The sequence below is a fragment of the Talpa europaea genome, assembly GCF_964194135.1.
Source record: "Talpa europaea genome assembly, chromosome: 11".
NCBI classification, from domain to species: domain Eukaryota; kingdom Metazoa; phylum Chordata; class Mammalia; order Eulipotyphla; family Talpidae; genus Talpa; species Talpa europaea.
In genome coordinates, this window is record NC_140078.1 from 59,479,257 (window position 1) to 59,504,211 (window position 24,955).

At 40.4% G+C, this 24,955-nt stretch overlaps 2 protein-coding genes across 3 annotated transcripts in view; one reads left to right on the plus strand and one right to left on the minus strand.

The window, feature by feature from the left end:
- The first annotated feature begins 250 nt into the window (after positions 1 to 250).
- On the plus strand, positions 251 to 9,446 carry PSMD6 (proteasome 26S subunit, non-ATPase 6). Of its 2 annotated transcripts, none has more exons than XM_084247673.1 (8): positions 251 to 921; positions 2,065 to 2,270; positions 4,943 to 5,088; positions 5,342 to 5,561; positions 5,664 to 5,772; positions 7,733 to 7,901; positions 8,749 to 8,826; positions 9,201 to 9,446. In XM_084247673.1, the coding sequence occupies exons 1-8, from the start codon at positions 777 to 779 to the stop codon at positions 9,295 to 9,297; spliced, it is 1,170 nt and encodes a 389-aa protein (XP_084103799.1). In that variant the 5' UTR covers positions 251 to 776; the 3' UTR covers positions 9,298 to 9,446. The 2 variants fall into 2 exon arrangements, with proteins under 2 accessions (XP_084103799.1, XP_084103800.1); XM_084247674.1 differs by having other exon boundaries at positions 251 to 804.
- A 10,929-nt stretch (positions 9,447 to 20,375) lies between these two features.
- ATXN7 (ataxin 7) overlaps positions 20,376 to 24,955 on the minus strand; it is a gene marked incomplete at both ends in the record, with an annotated part of 85,469 nt that continues 80,889 nt past the window's right edge. Inside the window, 4 exon segments of the mRNA XM_084247899.1 lie at positions 20,376 to 20,431; positions 20,434 to 20,486; positions 22,432 to 22,496; positions 23,273 to 24,269. Coding sequence (XP_084104025.1) covers positions 20,376 to 20,431; positions 20,434 to 20,486; positions 22,432 to 22,496; positions 23,273 to 24,269 — 1,171 coding nt within the window.

The following is a 24,955-nucleotide window of genomic DNA, read 5'->3' on the forward strand; positions in this document are numbered from 1 at the left end:
CCTGCTCCGTGTCCCTTCATGTCCCTACAGTAAGGGTCAGGCAAAGAATAAGAACTCAGTAAATTGTGCTTGTGGGCCTCCCCTGGTAGCGCAGGCGGCTGAGCGCCTCACTGTGAAGCTGCCGGCAGCCTCTGCAGCGCAGGTTGGATCCCCCGCTGCCTGCGAGAGTCCCACAAGGCTCAGCAGACCTCTCCTGCCGCCCGCTGCTTCCCTCGGCAGTGTACTTTGTCACTCTGCCTGTTCTGCTCCCCACTTGGTCCCTAGTGAATCCTGTCACCCTCCCGCGCATCTGGCCTGTATCCCAGTTCTTCTATAAATAAATAAAAAAATCTTTAAAAAAAAAAAAAGTAAAAAAAGAAACGCTTTTTAAAAAAATTGTGCTTGTTTTATATTTTTACTGCTGTTACTCTTGCACTTTCAACTTTCCAAAAGATCCCCAGATCGAACCACTACAAAGGCAATAAAAAGTAAACTAGCTGAAAAGGAAGGAAGGAAGAGCTTCGTTAAGCCTAACTTTGGTTTTGAGCCCCATCCACGAGGGCTGCACCAGGTGGCGGGGAGGAGCAGCCACACCCCGGCGCCCGCCCGCCCGCCCTCTGGCCGCGGGAGGCGTTCCCGGGGCGCGTCCGCAGGGGGCGCTGCAGGCGGAGTCGGAGCCGGAAGCCGCGCGGGCGGCGCAGGGCGCACTCGCCGCCTCCTCCCGCTTCCGCCGCCGTCGCCGCCGCCGCGGGCCTGCCGAGCGACCGTCTTCCTTCAACTTCCGAGCCGCCGCCGCGATGCCGCTGGAGAACCTGGAGGAGGAGGGTCTGCCCAAGAACCCCGACCTGCGCATCGCGCAGCTGCGCTTCCTGCTCAGCCTGCCGGAGCACCGCGGGGACGCGGCCGTGCGCGACGAGCTGATGGCGGCCGTCCGCGATAACAGTGAGCCCGCGGGGCGCCGAGTCAGCGGCCTAGGCCTGGGATGAGCCCGGCTCGGCTCCAGACCCCGGGGCGCCCCTTGACCCAGCCTCGGAGGCTAGGCCTGGGCTCTCCGCCCTTCAGAACCCGCCTTTTGTCGCAGGGGTGAGGAGGGTGGGTGCCCTGCAGCTCTTGGCCCTACCCCGATTAGAGCAGTTTGGGGAGAAACTCAGCTTGCGGGGAGAGCTGAGGTATTGAGCTCCATGCCAGGTAGGGAGCGGTCATTCGAGGCTGGTGCCTGGGGTGTTGCTGTACAGTGTTAAGCTTTACCTTTGGAGAAATTTGGAGACGGTGCTTTCCGGCCTTCCCGGCGGCGAGTGCCTTCCTGTTATAGGGCAGCCCTGATACAAAACGGGGTGCCTGACTGTGGGTCCTCACCCTCGTGCTTAAAAGGACTTATCAATGCTCTACTGCAGGCACACGCGAAAGGTTAATAAAGGTTTATTTACAAGGGAAGGGGAAATGAGGAAATGTACAGCTCAGGGAGAAAAGGTGGGAGACAAAGTTTTAAGTGACTCCTACCGATCCGCCCATCAGGAATCCCCAATGGCACTCTGAGAGCTGGCCGCGAGCCAGGAGCCATGAAGCCAGGAGGCGAGCTACAGCGAGCCCCTCCAAGGCCCACGTGTTTGGTTTTTATACCCAACCTGGCTGCTTAACTCCATCCTCAGGTCCCAGCCACCTTCCCTTTGGTGGTAACGGGATTTGTCTTTCCCAATGTCTTGATGGCTTTCGTCTGGAGTGGGGGTGGAGTCCACAAAGCCTGTATGGGATTAGCTCAGGACATCATTTTCCCCTAACAATCCGACAGGGCACACTTGCACGTCCCTGTGTGAGTGCGAGTGTGTAAACTTGCTTACCCTTGTTTGGAGACTTTGGAACAGAAATCGTCAGGAGATAATCCAGAGATTGTGCGCCACAGCCCTGTCAAATGGTGCAAAACCCAGCAGCAAATTTTTGTCTTGAGAAGCCCTTTCCCAGGCCCTGTGCCATTATTTCCTGGTGGTGGGTGACTTCACAGTGTATGTGTGGGGAAGAGGTGGCTACGCTGACTTTACCTTACATGAGGTGGCCTTGCTCCTAAGTCACATCCTTCTTGGCTTTCAGACATGGCTCCTTATTACGAAGCCTTGTGCAAGTCCCTTGACTGGCAGATGGACATGGACCTGCTCAATAAAATGAAGAAGGCAAACGAAGAAGAGTTGAAGCGTTTAGACGAGGAGCTGGAAGATGCCGAGAAGAATCTGGGTGAGAGTGAAATCCGGGATGCGATGATGGCAAAGGCTGAGTACCTCTGCCGTATTGGTGACAAGGTGAGTGGAGGTGTTCCGGGTCTGTGTAGTTTATTTGCTTTGTTTGGAGGGGGGCGCCAGATATGAACCGGGGACCTCTTGATTTGAAGGGTCTGTGTAGTTTCAAAGGGCACTATTTCAGTTTAATAATGTTTCAGTTAAAAAATTAGCTAGCCCCCCCCTTTTTTTTTTAACAAAGTACAACGGTAACATGCTTACCTGACCTTGTGAATCAGTGCAAAAATGAATAAAAAGTTAGCAGTCTTCTCGTTAGCTCCCTTTTTATCATCTATCCTTAAACAGCAGCCAGATGTATACTTTGTCCCTGTGGGAACACAAATATGAGTGCCCAGGGTAGAGCTTTTTGTTTGTTTTATTTTTACAAAATTGGGATGATCTTTTTAACTACTATTAGTAGCCTTCTTTTCTCACTTACCTTGGTGAGTGAGCATTGGTTCTGGTGCATTTTAAAAATTACCGTTTACACAAATAGTAGTTTCTTTACAAGAAACAAAAACATAATGCTGAACTTCTATTTCATGTTTTCTTTCTTCAGTACCTCCTCAAATGTAAACTTTTTAAGTCTTTCACTGTGTATTACAGGCACATATATGTACCTGTAGAAATTAGGTGGTATTGTTTAAATTTTTTTAATAAATGGATTATGGTGTTATCCTCTTTACCTTTTCACTTAACACTGAAAGATCCTTCCATGTTAGTGTACATAATCTTGATTATTTTGGCCAACTGTTGGCTAATAATCTGTTGCAGGGCTGCTGTAGCTTATCTAGCTATTCAGGTCTTGGTGGACATGTATGTTTTTTCAGCAGTTGTTGCCATTACAGACTGCTTCTGTAAAAGAAGTGCTTGTATTATATATATTCTAATGTTTCTCTAGGGTATATTCTATGAAGTGAAATTGCTGGGACAGTGAACAGTTTTTATTTTAAAGTAGTAGCCAGCCAAATTTATATTACACTGTTAGTACATGAGAGGAACACCCTCCAGTATTAGATCTTTAAAAATTTTTAATATAGTAGTTGTGTAATAGTAGTTAAAAAGATGAGCTTTGAATGACTTTAACTATAGGGATTGTACCCTGAAAGTATGGCAGGGCCCCAAATAATGTTTTGTTCTGTTGGCAGGGGAAAAAAAAATCCTGTCTCCCATTGAACCTAAAGTATGTTACCTGAGGACCTGGTTTTGTTATTTGTCCTTTTGCTTCAAGTCAGACTTTCCAAGAATCTATTTAAGACATTTAATCAGAACTCAATATATTTACATAATGGCTGATATAGTGTTAATATAAAGAAATCAAGTTCTATGGGCTCTTGGATTAGATTTTTGGGTTCTATTTCTAGCTTCAATAATTATGATTTACTGGACCCTCAGTTTCTTTATCTGTAAAATGGAGGTGAGGACAGTTCCTATTTAATGAGGATTAAAGATCTGGGCAAGGAGCTTATACTAGTACCTAGTACAAATTGCTTAAATGTTAAATGACAGGAGCTATTTAATTCAAATTTAAAACAAGAAGTTTTTGATTATAAATTTAAGATATGGCCATTGTGAAAATTTGGAAAATATAGAACAGTTTAAAAATTACTCCTAGTTTGTGTTTTTTCCCAGGTTGTATGTGTATCTTGGTTGTAAAGAGGAGACCTTATTACATATAAGTAAGAAACTGAAACTTAGGCGGTCAGGACCCAGTGAATTTCAGCAAGGACATGCCTTGAATAAACACCAGGGAGTTGTAAATTGGTGATGTTCTCATATTAATGTTTATTAAATAGCACTCTTCTAAAAACACCCTTTTTTAGGTTCAGTTTACTCTTTCAATATTTAATATTACTAAATACCTAATGGATTTTTATTATTCACTGTGTTACTATTGATTATAATCACTTTTCTTTAGCTTACCTGTTGTATTTGCTAGTAGAAGCTCCTTCAAGACAGCTTCTTGTCCTTTTGACATGATCTCATTGGTCTTACTTTCTCACGCAGCTTCTGGATATCACAGGCTCACCTGTTTTGTTTTTTCACTCCATACCTGAAATCAGCGATTTCTCTGAGGATCCTTGGTTTCTTCCAGCTTTTAGAAACCAAAATCTGAGTGCTCATATTGTCTTCCCAGTTCCTTTTATAAAGTTTATGAAGCATAACTACATAAAGTGAAAGTTAGACACACACCAAAAAGTACCAAATATAGAGGATTTCATTCATTGTTGTTGAATGAATGTAACAGCTAAATCAAAACATTTCCACAATGCTTTGAGTACAGTGTATATTTAAATACTTGTATTCTAATTGTCATTGACTAAAATGTTCATTACACTTTATGTGATAGGACAGTTAATTTAGAGCAAAACTATATTAAAGTAGTTATTTTTTAAAGGGGAAAAATATTGAACAAATGGAACAAAGAATACTGCAACAAAAGTGAAAACAGCTTTTCTCATATTTTCTACAATGAAAGTATACACTTAGTCCTATCTGTGTACGTTATACAGAGACGATAGTCTAATAAACCTCCTTGCGGTTATCATCCACCTTCAGCAAATATCAATACATGGCAATCTTGTTTTAAAACTCTACTACCTATTCCCCTACTTCTTATTAAGGCAATCCCAGATAGCTGATAACTTTTGAAAACTTTAACCTGTTCTTAGCCGTTGCCTTGGTTCTCTTGACAGGAGGGTGCTCTGACAGCCTTTCGCAAGACGTATGACAAAACTGTGGCCTTGGGTCACCGGCTGGATATTGTGTTCTATCTTCTTAGGATTGGCTTATTTTATATGGATAATGATCTCATCACACGAAACACAGAAAAGGCCAAAAGGTACTTTTTTTTAGCAATGGGGATATATTCCATCTAAAAGAGCGTACGAATAAAATTGATGTAAATAAACAGCTTATTTTCTTTTGTTTACAACTAGTATATTTGGTCAAATAATTGATGTGCTCAGTAAAATATTTTAAGTATTTCTTTTTGGTTCAAGTTATTTTCTTTCTGATTGAAGATAACACAAAACTAGTAAAAAGTGGAATTGTCTATCTCCAGATTATGATTTCACTGTTGTGTTTGTTTTTAGTTTAATAGAGGAAGGAGGAGACTGGGACAGGAGAAATCGCCTAAAAGTGTATCAAGGTCTTTATTGTGTGGCTATTCGTGATTTCAAACAGGCAGCTGAACTCTTCCTTGACACTGTTTCTACATTTACATCCTATGAACTGATGGATTATAAAACTTTCGTGACTTATACTGTCTATGTTAGCATGATTGCCTTAGAAAGACCAGATCTCAGGGAAAAGGTAATGCACTGAATCTTTAATACTCATGTTTTAAGATTACCCCATCTTGTCTAACTTAAATACACAAAAATCACTAAAGCTTATATTTTTAAAAATTCCTAGGTTATTAAAGGAGCAGAGATTCTTGAAGTGTTGCATAGTCTTCCAGCAGTTCGACAGTATCTGTTTTCACTCTATGAATGTCGTTACTCAGTTTTCTTCCAGTCATTAGGTAAGGAAAGACTTGCTTATTTTGATTGCCTTTATCTTATTTCTGATACTTTATGCATAAAACCTAAAGTGATTTTTCACATATATGGAAAATACAAGGTGTTGATAGCTACAGGTCTTTCATTAGGATGACCAATCATTTGCCTATTTTTGTTTAGAAGGGGAGAGGTGCAAACTATGAACTATTTTTATGTGGTCCAGGAAGTAAGATTATATTTACATTTTTGAAAAGAAAAAAATAAGAGCAAAGGAAAATATGTGATGGTGAACTATGTGACTCTCAAAGGCTGAAAGATGACTTAGTACCTGACTCTTTGGTGGAGAAACTTGGCTGATTTAGAGTCATATAGGGGATGAAATAAACAAATAGTTATATGAATTGACTTTTATGGGGAGTGATATAAGGGGATTCTGAGTCTCCCGTTGAGATTAAGCCTTGAATTCAGCAATGGCTTCTTTATCTGATAACTAAATCTTTGTGCTGACTTGCAAATCATTTTCAGGGGCTGAAGGTTAAGAAAATAATCAGTTGGAAATACTTGTAGTGTTCCTCCAAAGCTATTTTACAATGATTCTATCTACACAAATTTTTGTTTTTCCTCTTGTCCCCACTCCTTCCTGAACATTGGGTATTTTTTTCCTGTGAGTACAAATTAAATAATAAAAGAAATTATGTGCGTCAAATCAACCCAGGTCTGATGTTTTAAAACATGCCCCCCACCCCACCCCCGGCCAATGATGGCTTTTATTTTGTCTGTCTTTTAAATGTCACATAAAAGATGAAAGAGAATATTTTATGTTGGGCTTGCGGATGTGATCCATCCCAACCAGCAAACATTTTAATTCCCATCCTGTTCCATAGGTTTTCCTTGCCATATTCTTTTCCAATTATATTGAGATAAAATTGACACATAAATTGTATAAATTTAAGGGACACAACATGATTTGGTATTTATGCATTTTTTTTATTAATGAAAATGATCATTATTTCTTGTTGAGGCTGTAATCTGTAATTGCTAAATTATGTGTTCTTTATACATCTTTATATGCATTGATGTTGACCACCTTTGCTTCTCCCCACAGCTTTGCTCGTTCCCTGATAATACATCATTCCCTGATAATTTGTCCTGACATACTTGCCTCATCCTGGTAGACTTCTTAATGACTGACTGTCCAGATTTGGTCATGGCCTATTTTCTCTATTTTCATTCTGTCAGCAGTGACTCCTAGTTCCTGTCTTCAGCCCTAGACCTTCCATTAAGCACCAGACCCATGCCTAAAAGTCTCCTTGATCTCTTTGAAATCTGATAGGTGAATCTACTTGAATATTCCCAAAGTTTTATGCTTGAATGTTATCCCTCAATTCGCATCTCCCCCCAAATCCTTTCCAAAGGGAAAAACAACAAAACTTCTCCTCTAGGGATTTCTATTTTGCCAAAACAGAAGCATAAATATATTCTTGAGTCTTTCACTCACCTTCTGTATCAATGTCACTGTCTTCCTGCTACATTCTAATATGTCTTTCTTCTTATTCTTGGACTTAGCCAAACTCTTCTGCTTTGGGATCTTTATATCATTTGTATTGCACTATGACTCCTCTGCTAGGCCTCACAGAGGTGTGTCTGCCCTAATCCAGTGGAACACCTCCTAGTCACTCTATGTCACTGTTTTTAATAGTCACAGAACTTGTTGTTCTTTGGGTATCTTATTAATCTTTTTCTGTTCTTTGACAATTTAATTTCTGTCACAGCAACAATCTTTCACTTTAAAGTCATCTCACTTTTAGGAGCAGTGGTATATCAGTTTTCAGCTAAATAATTTCTTCTTATGTGAATTACGTATTAATTACTTTTGTACGTTACATTACTTTTGTATGTTACATTAATCTTTTTCTTAACATGTGATAAATATGTCCTGTCTCTAAGAGACAGTGTTGTAATTTGTCATCTTATACATTGCAGCTATTGTGGAACAGGAAATGAAAAAGGACTGGCTTTTTGCACCTCATTATCGATACTATGTAAGAGAAATGAGAATTCATGCATATAGCCAGCTTCTGGAATCATACAGGTCATTAACCCTCGGCTATATGGCAGAAGCTTTTGGTGTTGGTGTGGAATTCATTGATCAGTAAGTTTAACTTATTGTTTTTTTAAGTTCTTTTAATGTGTGAGCTTGTACTTTTCCTGTTTGCATTGCTTTTCTCGATTATTAAAAAATCTAAGTTTTTCTCTATTACAGAATAGTTACATCTATCATTTTTGCTTTATTGATAGGGAAACTAAGTTGTAGAGAGGTTGAGTCAGTTTCCCTAATTTTCTGAAAGGTTATTAGACCAGCTATTACCAAAGTAGTATTCTATTCCTTCTTTGTGGGCCATATTGCTTACACAGTAAGTGGCTCTTACTTTTATTTTACATCAGAGGTAGTAGTCCTCTGATAATGCCTTCCAATTTTTAGGTTGCTTCTGTAATTCTGGTTATATTGGTGGCTACATTTAGGGCTTTTAGCTCTTTAATGAATCAATGATTCATTAAATATTTACTAAACAATTATTTTATAGTTAGCATTATTTTGGGTATCTGTTTTTATGAACTTTCATTTTATTTCTGTGGGAGAGATGGCAAGTAAGTTGTGGCATATAAGTCTGTCTTAAAAATAATTTGAAAGCTTTTTCTCCTCCATGCTCTGAAGGATTTGAAAATACTGAGATTTACTGCAAACTTAGTAGGGTCCGTTGCTCCCCTCCCCCCATTTAAGTATGAACTTAAAATCATATTTATTTTGGTAGATGATAATCTTTGGGGATGATCTTGCAATACACCAGAGAAGACCTCTTCAACTACTGCATATTCAATAGCTCAGGCTTGAGGCAAACTGAAGTTTATCTTGAAAGACAACTGAGTCATGTATTTAATGCAGAAATTCTCTGTGCTAAAAGCGGTTTTTTCTCTCCTCCCCCCCCCCCCCCAATTAGGGAACTCTCTAGATTTATTGCTGCTGGGAGACTACACTGCAAAATAGATAAAGTGAATGAAATAGTGGAAACCAACAGGTACTCTTATGTTTGTAATACTTCTCAAAGTAGGATTCCTCAGTACCTTTTTTTTTTTTTAAGGTTTCTTTATGCATAAAAGAACTGGAGTACAGGCCAAGGGTGTGGGGGGGGTGAGAGGATTCACCAGAGACAGAGTGGGGTGCAAAACAGGCAGACTGACTGAAATACACTGCTGAGGGGAGCAGTGGGCGCTATAGGAAAGGTCTGCTGTGCCCCTTGAATGGGGATCTATAGGCTTGCTTCATAGTGCTGACACTTAACCCCTTTGCCACCAGGGAGGCCCCCTCAATATCTTCTTTTTAAAAGTAGGTCAGCTGTTGTTTATGAAGTAATGTGACTGATAATTCACTTTTTCCTCCTTGAATTTTCAGACCTGATAGCAAGAACTGGCAGTACCAAGAAACTATCAAGAAAGGAGATCTGCTACTAAACAGAGTTCAGAAACTTTCAAGAGTAATTAATATGTAAAACCATGTAAACAAAAGATTTCCCTCAGAGATAATTATTTGGGATTTTTATAGCTTCATTGTATTCAATTCAACTGTATAAAATACTGCATTGTTTCTTTCAGTTTACTTTTCTCTTTTTTTTTTTTTTTTTAAAGATTTATTTATTTATACAAGAACTGGGGTACGGGCCAGATCCGTGGGAGGGTGAGAGGAGTCACCAGAGACAGAGTGGGAAACAGAACAGGCAGACTGACGAAATACACTGCTGCAGGGAGCAGCAGCCGAGACAGGAGAGGTCTGCCGCGCCTTGTGGGACCCTTGCCGGCCGGCCGTGCTCGAACCGGCGCTACAGAAACTGCGGACAGCTTCACAGCACTGTGCTCAACCGCCTGAGCCACCGGGGGAGGCCCTCAGTTTACTTTTTTCTCATACCACTAAGGTTGGGGTTCAGTAATGTTAATATAGTATCAAAACATTGTTCATTAATGAAGAGTCATTTGAACATCTCTGGCTCAAATTCTGACTCAGAGTAAAATAGGAATAATATAAACTCATAATCTCTTACTTTTAGGCCTACTGAATTTTAGAACATACTATAGTAGCCCATAATTAAGCAGTGTCTCCATAAGTACAGAAAAGAATGAAGATAAATGGAAGTTATTCCTTTTTAGGAGGCTGACAAACTCCTGCCTTTCAGAACTGTCAAGACTAAGTTACTACACACAGATATAAAAAAATGTACATAGATATTGGCAAAGGGTATTCCTTCCCTCCCCCCTGCAAAAGAAAAAAAACAACCATGGTGATAAGTAAGGAAAAGAAAGTTTTTTCTCCCAATAGTGAACTTGGGGAGTGATATGAGGATAAGTGCCACGAGGAAATACAAAACTGAAAGAGAAGAAAAAGGGTATGAAAGGTTCTCTGGTGAGGTGACATTTAAATAGGATGAAGAGACCCGTGGAAATATTTAGAGTAAGAGATGGAATGTCACTTGAAATTTCCAGTGAAGGAATAGCCCGATTTATGTGTCATTATAGCACTAAGTTGCAGGCAACACCAAATAGTGGTGGCATGGACTATAGAGGCAGCTGAATTTGTTTAAAGATTAGGAAGAGGATGAGGCTATGAGTTAAGGAATTTACAGGCTTATTATAAATGCTAGGTATGTGAAAAGCATTTGAGACATACAGATTTCTAAAAATGCTTATTAACAGTGATCACCATAATTTCTTGAAATTGTGAATGTAAGTAAGTACCCTTAACAAAATCCATTATTCTGAAAATCAGTGCAATCTGTTAAATCCCAACATAGAGTTGGGAACTTTTACTGTGTTCCTATATCCATTTAAAAATTAGTAGAATTGTTGCATTTATACTTGGAGGGAAAATAGGATTTGAATGTCAGGTTCTTGAAATTCTACTTTGCAGTGATAGTTACTGTTAACATTTGGTCAATAGTCTCCATACTCATAGGTAATTTTTAAACACAAAATCAGCCTTTGTTACATACTGTTCAAGAGTTCTATGTAAATACACATTCCAGTGGAACACTTTTAAGCTTCAAAGTATCAGTTTGGAGGTGAATATAAAATTGGAAGCCAGCAGATCTCTTTGAATGAGGCCATGTGGTATGGGGGAAATAGCATTGGATATTCCAGCCACGAAAATTAAATTCTGGTCCCAGCTTCCCCCATACTAACCACCTGAGGTTGGGAGTTATTTCCTTCATATACCATACTTGAAGTGTGGTAAAAATCAGCCCTATTTTGAGTTCATTCATGTGAAAGAAATCACTACAAACTAAAACAGTACAGTAAAATGTATTTTCTACTTCATTAATATAAGTATTAATAGAAGGCTACTGTTGCATAAGATGACTGAATTGGATCATCTAATATGTCAAGTTCTATAGACAAATTTTGGAATCTTTTTTGTATTTGGTCTCATTAAGTGAGTACATAGAAGGCTAACTTCAAACCTTGGTTCTTTGCTTTTTGTGTAGAGTATTTAAAACCTGATCAAGGAAATTTTAGAAAATCAAAGCAAGTCAGGATACAAGGAAGGCAGGCTTCCTGATGCTGTTACAAAGTGGTCACCTACAGGCTGAAACTGACCTGAACTCCTTAAGGTGTTTTTCAGGTTTAAAAAAAAAAAAAGTTCATGCTTTCAAATTTGAAAGACAATCAAAACTGACCATCTAGCTTCTCTGGAAAAACTGACAGGTTAGGTTAACTTTGGGTCTCACATTTCCAGTCAGCTAAAGGGCCAGTGTGTATTTTCCAACACCCCCAGGTCATTCAGTCCACCCTGGTACCTTACATTACACTCCTGGGTCCCTGCCATTGCCTCTGCACTACCCATTTGCATGCGGGGCTGATGGTCATCCTACTGTGTTAATCAACTAGGAGAACCCAGCCAAAGAATTCTTAACCTTTCATGGTACTTCTGGAAGCTTCCATTTATATAGCTTGCATTTAAGTCTTAATTTTCTGTTTTTAATCATGAAGTACACCTTCATTAGATTATCGTCATATGATATTTATTTGCTAAATGACATAGAGCTAAAGTACTTAATTCCTTTTCAATATTGGTGAATGCTTTCACTGAAGGTGGAAACCTGATGCCATTTTTTTTAAACCCTTGTCTCAATACACTATCCTAGCACAACATGGAATCACCAGAATGAACTCTTGTGATTACTTTTTAAAGCAATTTTAATTTATCAATAAAATTGTGTATCCATAAATCCAAATTGACTCTAGTAGGAGTCAACAGTAAATATTTAAAAAGCTGTTAAGTAACCATAGTTGATTTCCGGTATTAGAAAATATTATCTGTTGATCAGTTTTTAATTTACTAGTTAGTAGTCTTGGTCATGGAAAAACCGACTGAGAACCATTTTTGTTATTAAATGTCTGGACCTACCTTTCACCTGATGCAAAAAGCTTAAAAGAATGCCACCTAGCACATGCACTACAGTACACTTACGATTTTATGATTGAATGCGTTTAGCCCTTAGTAACCTGACCACGCATTAATATCGATAAGTTAATAGATTGACTATAATTCTCAATCCTTGGTACTGTTTTCAACCTATTTTTTTTTTTTTAAGAGCAATAATAGCTGATACTTGAAATACTATCCTCATGATTATTTTTAAAAGGGGGAGGTGGCTGATACCTTACTAATGCTGTGCAAACTTGTATTAGTAACAAATCACCATGGCAGTGGGGGAATGAAGTTAAATCCCTATTTGGAAAACATGAAAAGCTCTAAGAAACCAATGGGTTTGATTTCAAAGCCATGGAATCCAGGTTTGCATTGTTTTTGTGTATCCTCCAAAGGATATAGAGAATCTAGCAGATTGGGCCAGTCTATTGTAACCTTAGTCAACAAGAGAGAGATCTAACTTTTGTCTTTCAGAAATCTAATGGCGAAAGGGACAACTTACCCATGACTAGCCTTCAATTCAATTGGTATATATACATCTTAATCCTGAAATTGCCTTGGGGTAGTAACTAGTTAAATCAAGACTGCCAGTAGGTGGCGCCCTGACAACTTCGCCAACCCTCAGTGTTAGAGGTGACCAGAGACCTACTTTTCCAAGTGTCTGCAATTAGTGCAGTATCACTGCTGATGAAACTCAAACTCTCCACTTGCTTCTTGAGGTTTTGAGTCTGCTTTTCCTGAAACCCTCCATTACATACTCCTCATGCATGCACACCTCAGGACTCTGGGGCCAAGACGAATTTACTGTTTCCTAGTTCCTGGCTCTCCTTGTTTCCACCCTCACTCAAAATGCCTTCCCCCTGAAGCTGCTCACCCCCTAGCAATACCATCAGCTCACTGTGCTCACTGCCCTCAGACCTTTATGTTATTCATTTTGGTTCACGCTGGACTAGTTAGCTCCATCTTCCTATCAACCCTGAAACTTTGAAATGGACAACCGGGTCAATGGTACCCTAGAACGTCAGTTTCTTAGTCTCAACTCCAGTGTTCTTTTCCTCCATGTCACTTCTGTCTGCTGCCATGTTCTCACTCAGGACCTGTGAATCACAAGGACCACTGAACAGCTCTGCTTTTGATACTAAACCTGATATTCCACTCCAACCCTATGGTCCTATTCTTCCCTTCACTGACCTATTCCTGAAAGTGCTGTGCACCAGCAACTTTGATGCCTGGATTTCCTTGCATGTTAGCCCCTCTGCCATACTGAACATGAACGTTCCTCTGTGCTTGAACAAATAACTTGTCTCATCATGGAAAGAATCACAAATGTCACAAGTGACTGCAAATAAAACATCTTGATAGTTGCTCTATAGATGGTAAATAAATGGTAGTTCCTCGTTCTTTTCCTTGGAAGCTCAATCTAGTCCGCCTTGAATCACTTAGCTACACCCTCACTCATACTCTTTGCCAATCTCCCTGCACAAGTTCCACCTTTGCTACGCTACCAACACCTACTGTTCCCATTAGCCTGGAAAAAGCAGCAGGAGAAAAAAAAAAAATTAAGCAGTTGGTAAGGTTGATAACTACCAAGTAGTCAACTATCAAAACACCTAACCAAGCCATCTCCCTCTCATCCTCTGCCTACCCTCATCTGACCTTTTACTCTGTAGTGTCAGTTCTCTCTCTTCAAAATACTTCTGTGCAGGGTTTTGTCTTGGGCTTTCTTCTCTTTCTGGGACAAGGAGGAGGGTTTAGGTTTGTAAAATCCTGCAAATGGAACATAAGGTGAGATACTGCCTGTCTGTCAGATCTATATGATTCTTGGGATCTGCCAGAAAAAAAAAAAAAAAAAATCACTGAATTGACAGGATTGAATGAATCCATAGCCTGAAAATGCCACCTGTCAGTGTTGGACGTTGGGCAATACACTTACCTTTCCACAACAGTATGACTGAGAACAACATACTACTCTACTGTATGAGTTTTGTGAGAAAGGTAACATACTAAATATTTGGCATATTGGGCACTCCGCTAGAAAAGCTTTAACATAAACATTATAGTTAATTACACAGCTACCTACTTTTTCCTCGGAAAGGTGTTTTTCCTCATGAACTCTAACGGCTACATTTACTATCTCAAAGTGAAATACAACCCTCCACCTCTACAGCACAACCTTTCCTCCTAAGCTCCATCCAGAATGTACATACAGCCAACTGGGTGCCATACTTGAACTCTGCTCCAGCAACTCAAATTCATCATTGTGTATTCTCCATTACTACATCAAGTTTCACTTAAATTTCATCAACTAGTTTAGTCAAACTAGAAATTTACTATCTTAGACTCCCTTTCCCCTTAGTGCTAACCATAATTAGAACCTAAAATTTTTTGGTTCTAACATCAAAGGTCTCTGGAATTGGTCCCCTCTTTATCAGCAGGGTCACAGTCTTACTTTAGAAATTTAATAGCTCTTACCTGGATTATTCAGCACCTTATTTTATCCCAAGGTTCTCATCTGTCCATTCCATCCCCCATAGTTCTTGGGAGGGTCCTATGTGATTGAGGATTTTTTAAAAAAATAAGTTTTAGATTTTTCCCTTACCCTGACACTTTTTTTTTGGGGGGGGAGGGCTGGTTGTCTCACATTCCCCTATCTGCTAAGAGATACCCTGTTAGTGCTAGCTTTGGTATATGGGCTTAGATCCTGGAAAATGAGAACAACAGGCACCAAGAACTGTACATTTACAAGGTAAAATACTAGTTTAATGCCCATAAGCAACAGGAGCAAGTTTCTTACTAGACAGTAGAGTCTGAAAGAGTAGTGTTACAGCGCATCCTTTCCCCCTAACAGTAGAACATGGATCAAGGGAGAGGACCTTAGGCTTGATTAAAGACCAGTTTTTGATTAGGACTTGGGAGTATATTGAAGACAAGTTGGAGGCCAAAGAGTGAAAACACAAGAATAAAGGAAAGAGATTTAAATGCACCTTTGATGTTCTTCCATCTCCAGTAAAGATTTGGGCGGCTTTTACTTTAGGCAGTTGCCCTGTGCCGTGCGGGAATGGACCATGATATACCTCTGCACACTGTTCTGAAAATGAAGGTCCCATGACACTTAAGGTCCTTCCTTGACACTCTGGTGCCAGTTTGTCTACCCCAAGAGCCCCTCCCTTCCAGCAAGTGTCACCCAGAATTATTCTCCAGTCCCTTTTGACACCTGTGGTTTCCCAGTTTCCTCCCTCTGCCTAGAATGACCTTACTCTACCTCTCTACCATTGGATTTCCACATGCCAATTCCAAACTGCCACACACCCTCGACCTGGGATAGTTCCGCTATCCAAGGCCAGGCTACCTGGAAGGGAAGGGAAGTAAAAAGAGCAAGAGATTTAATTTAGTCAGTGAACTTCTGGAGGAGGAAGCTCAAGGTGAATGGAGTTAGATAACTTCTTAGAAATGCAGTAGGATGCTTCTTAGAAATGCATTTGAGTGGAGTTGACATAAGAAAGGAGTGAGTTGTCTATGGGGTTTTGGGGGTTAAAATCAGCCCAATGCCTTTGCATAAGATATGAACATTATTTCTGATATACAAATATACAAAGCAGCTGTTTCCCTTTTTATTTTAGGCAACAAAAAACACTTTGCAATTTGTTAGAATGATTTATTTGTAAATGGCAAAACTAGCCAGATTTCTAGAGATAAGAGTATGTTGTACTCTGACTACTACTAAAATGCACTCGTAAAGGGAGGTATTTAAAGGAAGGAAGAGATCAGACCAGCTCTGGATTAGAAAAAAAAAAAAAACAAAACCAAAAAAAAACAAAAAACAAAAAACAAAAAACTTACCTCTGACCAAAATTGACTCCATGCCATCAAATTTACATATAAGCAAGTCCTACTGGGGATGTGTTTCTTAATCTATTAACTCCCCTTTGTTTCCTTCACAAACCTGCAGGACAAGAATGTGGCAGTGCCCACTGCTGACACAGTGAATACGTTTTCCAAAGCAAAGCTCTGTGCCCAAGAGTGGAAACATCCTCAACCCTTAAAGGAGTACTTAACTTGTAAAGAAAGGAAGCTAAAGGAAGTTTCACCAGGATTTCTGATGGCAAAAACAAAAGTCCAACCAGATTGAAAAGGGTTTAGTATCACGAGGCAGAAACGTGTGAAATATTTCATGCAGCCAACCTTATTTATTGAGAAGTCCTAATTTTATTGCCCATTTAGCAACATGTTTGTTCAACAAACTAATTTCTCATAAAGCAAAGCACAACTTTTTCTTATAAATAGTATAAATTATTTTATTTACAGAAACTTGTTACAAAACAAATAGACTATATATTTCTTCTCTTTTAAATATCCAAAGTAATTTTCTATCCCTTGACATTTGTTCATGTTCTATACAGCAGCCAACACACAAGTCCAGCTGAGATGCTCTTGATTATGTGTACAAATTATCAAACTATTCACACATTTTAACACAGGAGATTGCTTTTATAACCAAGCTCAAAAACAAAACAACAGCAAAATGCTTTCAAGGCCCTACATTCACACTGACAGTATGTAGTGCTCATTTAAATGATCTGAAAATGTAAAATGTTTTGCACAAAATGTAAAAATGATTATTTTCTGCTAAACAATGAAACTTTTAACAATCATTTTTCAAAGCCCAGTCCCCCTCCCCTGCAGGACATGAGAGATATTAAGAAATTCCTTGGCAACAGAACTCTTGTAGGAAGACAGCTGCCTTTATAAATTACATTTTCCAAATTATACATTTTTCCAATATCCTCAGAGGTACTTGCATTATATTTTTGGAATACAAAATATTTCAAATATTCTATTTTAAACTCTGTATAGTTCATGAGTGAATAACAAAACGGACACATTGTGTAAGCTGCTGGCTGACAGAGATTTGAACCCTTGGTGCCAATGGATAATCCATCACCAGTTGAGTCATTGTGAACCAAAATGTCTTAATTTTAAAATACCTTGTAAAATTACCAGCATTGGTGGTTTTCAACGCCTTCTCTAAAATTTTTGAAATAATATTTAGGTGGAAAAAGCAAACTCCAAAAGTTCAACTGAACATTCAAGTCATTTTAAAGAGAGTCTGTCTATGCTTAAAACTAGGTTCAGGCACTTTCAGTTTTTTTTTTTTTTCCCATTAGTTTTAAATCACATCACATACTAATAACACACATGTGCTCAAGGTACACACACACGCGCACTCACACACACAGAAATACGTGCACGCACACACACTCACACGTAAAACACTAACAAAAAAAAAGCAGTGTGTCACTTAGATATTTGTAGTCTATGGGGAAATCAGGCAACTAGGGAGAAGCAATGCCCACTTCATCTGTATGAATCCACTCCCGAGACATTAAAAGGGACAAAAAGACTTTCACAGAACAGAGGCATCCCTTAAACTGTAAAGGAGGCAGGTTCTAGAACTATTGGCTTGGCAGTGAACCACTTCAAATTATAAAAAGGTTTTTACTTTTATTAATTAATAAATAAATACTAGATGATCTCAATTGTACCAAAACAGGATATCAGAAAAAAAGACCTGTGCAAAAATACATATTTAAATATGTACAATTCATTTTTAACAAAATATGTCTTCTGAAATAGGGATACTTCCATATTTATAATAGAACAAGAAATTCCAAAATAAAGATACAAAAGTAGGTTTTGTATAATTCTTTGTTCATTGCAGCACTTTTTCTTTTTTGTAGGTTAAGAAAACTGTAGGAGTTGTCATGAAATTCTATTGGAAAGTATATAAAAATTATCTTGGTTTTAAATTGATACCAAAGTCTGTCTAGAAACAACCCAACCACTGCAAATTTGGTTTTGCAAGTTAATTTAATTCAAAAAAATACTTGTACTCCCATGTTTTAAATGGTCTTAATTGTTCATCAGTACTAAAAAGTAGTTGTAGGAGAAAATAAAATATTTGAACAACAGTCTAAAATTTAATAGCACTGTTTAGAATAGGTCTGTTTGTGGCAGGCAGAATCCAAAATGGCTAAATTCCTAATCCCGATGTTCTGCGTACTACCGGGAGACATAATGAAATTCAATTAAAACCTCATTCTAAGAAATCAAATGATCAACACTTGCTAATCTAAATATCTACATTATTCTGAATCAACTTACTATCATGGATCCTATTCACATCTTTTGGAACAACATGATCTGTCTATAAATTCCATCGCTAAAAGCAATTTTATTTATAACCATCCAGTCCCCTTGGCTCTGAAAATAAATTCTACCCATACCCCATTGCACTTGTCACCAAGGAATCAATTAAGTATATTCTGATTCCTCTTACCTCCTTTCTCTCCTTCCATTGGGATGGAACAACCAGACTGATTTCTTCTAAATGCACCAAACTGGCCCATCCATGCTCTCTCCTTACCATTTTAAAAACATTTGCTCATTGATTGCATAATAAGTGAAAAAGATAATGTTCTCCCCCTTTCCTTAAAAAAAAAAAAAAATCAATATTTTACATCAATTTATAGCTAAAGTATCTGCATAATTTTTTTTGTTTTCTTACATAATAATTCTGTAGCAATTCACATTATTAGGCTGGTCACCAAGTATTTATTCATTCTACCTGTTGTTGACTTGAAATTCCCTGAAAATGAAGTTTGTAACCCAAGGATTGGGGCTGGGGGGAAGGATGCACTGACTGGCTGGCTCTGCCCAGCCCAGCCCAGCCCAGAGCAAGGATTAGAGCTTTAGGAAATTTACCCTGTGTTTAGCAACTCTGTGTGTTGATCTCAGCAAAAGTGCCTGGCTCTCATTTCAGGAGCTGTGGTGGTGGAATCACCTGTGAAAAAGCCCCAGCTCATCCCCCGATGAAACCTCAAGCAATAATGTATTAGCATTTTTTGTTCTTTTTTGGGGTAGGGGGTTTAGAAAAATATCCCAGAGGGTGTTCCAACGTTCTCTCAGGAAGGTGGCTGTCATTAACAACAAGCAAAGGTGGTGTTGGGGAAATACAAGATACACATCACATGTCTCTGCATAAGTACCTGTACACTTCACCAACTCCCCTCCCTGGATACCTGCTCCCTACACCCAAGGGCATTCAAATAAACATCTGTAGTGGCACGATGGGGGTCCAGACACACACATAATATGGGGTGTGATCAAAGCAGAAATTTATACTTTGTCCCAGGACAATCCAAATAGGAGGTTGTGGGTTAGTGCAGAGTGGAAACATGTGAATATTAATGACTTTGTGAGTGCTACTTCTGCTGCCTCCTAATAATTTCACTTTACAAAGGCAATTGTTTGACGAGGGAGACTAGGCAGGTCAACTAACCCAATCTACCAAATCTGTTTAACATACAAAATTAAAGGATTAAAAAATTCCATCTCTTTGGAAATTTTGGAGAAAATTTTCCCCATAGTGACTTTTTCCACCTGCTCCTCTCCCCAACAAAATTTGGCTTTCCTATATCAAAATTAGTTTGCATATGAATTTTCCTTTTTTAAGGAACTGTTTTTGTACCATGAAAAGTAAACCTCTAAAATGGTGCATGCTTGCTCTCTGGGCATTAGTGGCTCTAAATCAGTTTGTAAGTTAGAGACGTCTGAAAACTTTCCCAAGTTATTTGCAAAAGGCTGGGCAAAAATACAGGCTATTTTGTCATGGTGTCATGCCCCTAACATCCCTATTCCATTTGTACAACATCCCTATAAAAACCTAACATCAGATCCCCTTCTCCGGAGGCTTGCTCAGTGGACAGCTCTGTCTCTCATCTGGAAGATGTTTTCAGTTAAGGTGCCTAGAGACCTACAGAAGACAGCATAAAAAAGAATTGGGGCAGGGAGAGTAGGAACAAAGTCTAAAGTAATTTTCCTGCCAAAACATTCTTTCACCCAGCCAATCTACTCAGAGTGGCTCCATGATATACTGCAAGTTAAAAAACAAAACCAAAGCTTCTCACAGATTGGTAGCAAGCAGTCCAGACCACTTTAACACTGATAAAAGCAATTCGGTGGCTGAACTTGATCCAGTGTCCTTTACAAGTACTCACTGCTACAGACATAGCTTCAGGGAAATCCTTGTTAAACAACAGCCCGGCAGATTTCTACCCTTGAGGCCCACAGGAGGTTGGGAAAACAGACTCAAAGGCATCGTGGAGTCCAGATTGCTGAGTGGAGGTGTAACTTGTCGCCAAAGTGTCCAGATTATTCCTCCCCATGTTTTTTTCAGCTGTCAGGGACGTGCCTTTGGCTTTCAAAAAAGAGGGGGTGGGGAAATAATGACAAGGTAAGTAAGTGGTTATACACAGCACTGCCCTGATTCTAAACAAGAATATTACAAAGGCCACATGCCACTAAAGTCTCCACTGACTGGATGATGCCAGAAGCAGTCAGCTACAGAACATGACCTTAGCTTTAAAAAACCTTCACTGCTCTCAGCCACAATCATTCCAAAAGACTAAGTTCTAGTGAACTGTCTAAAAGAGGGGCAGGCTAAATTTTCCAACTTAGGAAAATAGCTCAAATTACTTTTTTGTTTTATTTGCTGATTTTGTTTCCTTGAGGGTAGGTAATTCCAGGTTGTCAAATGAGAACTGAAAAAGGTCAAGTGGGCTAACACACACAGGTGTGAAAACTCACACCCAATACAGTGCCCATGCCAGGGAGAAAGAACTCTGGACTTCACTGTCCCACAGTGAGCTATTTTTAAGTTCTTGGTGGCAGAGGCCTTGAACAGAACTGGGGCGGGGGGAGGGGGAGTGCTGCTCAGCAGGTACCCCTGTATTTCTCCTGTTTAGGAGGATCCTGCCAGCTCAGTTATCTGTATTTTAAAGTCAGCCCCACCAGGAACAGTGAGTTGAATCTTTTCTAAGCAGAGCAATCTTAAAAGCATTTTTGGAGTTAGGAATCCCTTTGATTCAGATGAAAGCTGTAGGACCCTCTTGCAGATAAATGTTCATAAACACAAAAATATGCAACACTTTTTTGGGGAGTTCACTAAGTCTCTGATCTCTAGCCATGGGTCTGCTAGGGTTTGTGTAGCATAATAAAAAGTATTCCACTACACAGAGAAAACCTTTCTCAAAGTTGAAATTAATTTAAGGAAAAGAACCCAAAGCTGTTTGTCATAGTGGATGTATTGCCCTACAGATGGTGACAATCAGAGGTGGCAAACTGATAGTTTGTAAGTCCAATTTAGCCAACACATGTGTGAGCTACCCCAGTTTAAAAAAGAAAACACGAAACTACATAGTTTAAAAAACAAGTCCATAGGGCCTCCCTGGTGGCGCAGGGGTTACATTCACAGCACTATCAAGCTATCACCAGCCACTTTGGCATGAGTTCAATCCCAGCCAGGGAGCTAACCCACATGGCGGAGCAGACCTCTCTTGTCTCGCCCGCTGTTCCCCTCAGCAGTATATTTCAGTAGATCGGCCTGTTCTGCTCCTCACTCTGTCTCTGGTGCATCCTCTCATTCCCCCCACACCCCCACCTCCGGCCTACATCCCAGTTTTTGTATGCATAAATAAGTAAAAAATAAATCTTTAAAAAAAAGTCCATAGTTCTCATCCAAGTCCATCTGTGGTTTCTCTTTGAAACTGGTAACAAGTTGCTAGGAGCAGTCTCTTCTCACAGAAGTTTTCCAGTCACTGTTTCACACAGTACCACCCCTGTACCCCAAACCCCCACCTCCTAGATCCTCCTCTCCTTTCTGTTCCTGTGGACACTCAGGTCTCCAAGATAGCAAATAAATGGGTGTGGGCATCACACCAGGATGGTGTACTGTCCTTTGGGGCTCATTGCATCAGGAAACTATACTCAGGAGGGAGTTTTAAGGGATTGGAATTGCACTTCTGTGCTTGCACTGCATCTTTATGCTCATCATAAACCTTAACGAATAACTACAAATCAGGAAGTAAAAGCACAATTTTCACTTGTCCAGGAACCCTCTGCTTAAATAGCCAAATAACACACAGACAGCCCATACGGAGATGGCACTCACAGAAGAATTGAAGCAGCTGATATTTAAACTCATGGATAGTTATTTCCCCTATACTGCTGGCACTTGTCATTAGTGCACACAGATATTAGAGGGAATTGAAATCATAGGAAGAAACTTCTCAGTATTTTCTGAAAAAGCCCTAACCTGACACCTGAGCTGTTCAAAGGAGGAACAAAAAACCATAAAAAAGTCCACATTAAAGCAGGGCTCTGGGGTGGTGCCACTGACACTTCTGTTAGTAAACAAGGTGAGGAGATATCCTGGCAAATGAAATAAGAAGGTGAGAGAGGCATTGAAATAAGAACAAAGGAAGCTGGGAAGAAACGGCAGTGTATAGGAGAAATCAGGAGAAAACAGCGACAGGAGAAAGAGCTGGGAAAAGACAAAGCTGCAGTGCGAAAGGCCAGGTTAAGGTGACTCCGAAGCCACTCAGCCACTCTCTACTGATGGACCCACATTTATTCTTTTTAATCTGTTAACTAAAGAGATTTTAGTCTTCTGCTATATCCAAACTCACTGCTCTTTTCCTGACTCCCTGAAAAACAAGGGTAAGAAACTTAACCAGAGAGAGATTTAACCAGAAAATTGGAAATTCTTCGCTGGGCAAAGTATTAAAAGTTTTCTTTATAAAATTTACATCATCACAGTTTGAGATGAATTTTGATTTCAGCCCAGCTTTCTTCAGAGGAACAAACTAGAGTCTCTCCAGGAAACACTGCCTGCTTCCTTCCTGGTCGGCAACACAGGGAGCACACTGCCCCTGGGGCCTCCACTTCTAGGCTATAGGAGCATTTTGCTCTGAGGAGGCCTCCCACAGCCCTATCTGCTAAAATGGACTTCCACGGCTTCCTTAACCAGGAGTGTCTTCCCAGTCATCAGAAAATAGCCTGCTTCACCTTCCACAGCCTCAAGCCCTTCCTTCTTTTAAAAGATACCATGAAGCAAACCACCCACCCCATTCCACAATCTGAGCTGGTAAAGGTTCTCAAGGGAGGGGAAATGGGCATCCCCACTGGGCTCACAGTCCATTTCCTACCTGATGGAGGAGGGTACTATTCGTCAGTCCTTGTGCCCCGGGGCTGGTACCCGAGTGTTTCACGTGGACGTTATTCATGGCTGGCAATTTGGCAACCTTGGTGGGTTTGCTGCTGCTGCTGCTGCTGCTGCTGTTGTTGTTAACGCTGCTTGAACCGGGCGAGCACTTCCTTTTCTTTCCTATGAGTTTGTCTAGAGGAGTGTGTGTATATGAAAAACTGCCATGGGAGTTGACAGGCAGTTCGTTGGACTGGTGAATAAACGGGCCAAGAGAAAGTGTGGAATCACTGCTGTTCATCATCACACTCATCCTCTTGATGGATTCAGCAGGACTCCCGCCGGGGGGGCCCCTCCCTGACTGGTCGTGCCGGACACTCACCGAGTTCGTTTTTGTTGCCACACAGTTGAGGCCGATGCCGTGGGAAGATGTTACCGTTGAGGTGTAGTGGGGCCCAGAATGAGCCACACAGTTTTTCCTAAAAGACTCCATGGAATGAGAAGAAGAAGAGGAGGATGAGGATGAGGAAGAAGAGTGAATTAACTGAGGGGAATTGTTTTTGCGTTTCTTTCCTGAGCCGCCACTGGTACTGCTACTGGCGTTGTGACAGTTAGTGCTGCTACCAGAAGACTCCTTGGGCCTTAAAGACTTGCTGGATTTCAATTTCTGAGGTTTTCTGGACATAGGGGAGGAGGGCACTGAGGAAAGGCCAGAGGGCGTGGAAGGGGATGAGGATGAAGAGGACACTTGTCTGGATTGCATACTGCACACAGGATCCATTGCCCCACACACGGCAGGCTGTGCATTTAATGTGGTTCCATGCGCTGGTACCGATTTGTTATTTGGGGAGATACAGGTGGATGAGAGCAGTACTGGGGGTGCAGACACAGTGGCTGCTGCCATATAGCTGACCCCACATTGTGATGTCGGCACAGAGTTTGTCCGGTGAGGAACACGGGTGGAGACTGGTGATGTGGTGCTGGGCACTGGTGGGATTTTCCTGCCAAAAATGAAAGAGTAGTGAGGGTAGCCATTCATGGAAACTTTCAGATGGATACCCCTTCTCCTCTGGCACTGAAAACCGCACCCCTGACAGCCCTCTGAAACCCAAAGCCAATCTTGTCACTTTCACCTTCAAATTTTTAACACCTTCAAATCCTTTGGGCATTCCTGGGGCTCTCAGGATATGACTGCCTCACCCAATGCCACTGCGTCAGCTTCCTCCATCACCACCCCTCCAACACCTGCTTTGGTCACTGAGTTTCCTTAAGTTGTTAGACTATGCCATGATGTAAGACCCTGAATATATCTACCCACAACACTCTTATCCTGACTTTTGCTCATCATTTAGATTCAGTTCATCCCCACTTTCTTAGAAAATCTGTCCTTATGGTCCTGACCTGCCCAGTTCTCCCCAGACTTGATGACTCAGGGGAGTTTTAATTTATGATTATTTGTCAGAAAAAGCAGCTGTCTGACTTCTTTGTAGATAGAGCAGCCCACACCTTATTTACCATTGTAGCCCCAGTGCCTACAGAAGGTATTTTTGAGAAAATTCACGACTGGATGGGGGAAAAAGGGAACAGTTAATTAAGAATAACTGCCAGGTCCTAACGATCAGCTTTAACAACTGTACAAGGGACCAAAGCTCCCAATCTTGGGGGACTTCTAGTCACAGCATGTAAC

What these genes read in the sequence shown, in the direction of transcription:
- PSMD6 (XM_084247673.1), top strand. Translation starts at nt 777, where the DNA reads ATGCCGCTGGAGAACCTGGAGGAGGAGGGTCTGCCCAAGAACCCCGAC. An exon ending in GGCGGCCGTCCGCGATAACA is followed by an intron (nt 922 to 2,064) that starts GTGAGCCCGCGG and finishes CTTGGCTTTCAG; the next exon opens with ACATGGCTCCTTATTACGAA. An exon ending in GGTGTGGAATTCATTGATCA is followed by an intron (nt 7,902 to 8,748) that starts GTAAGTTTAACT and finishes CCCCCCAATTAG; the next exon opens with GGAACTCTCTAGATTTATTG.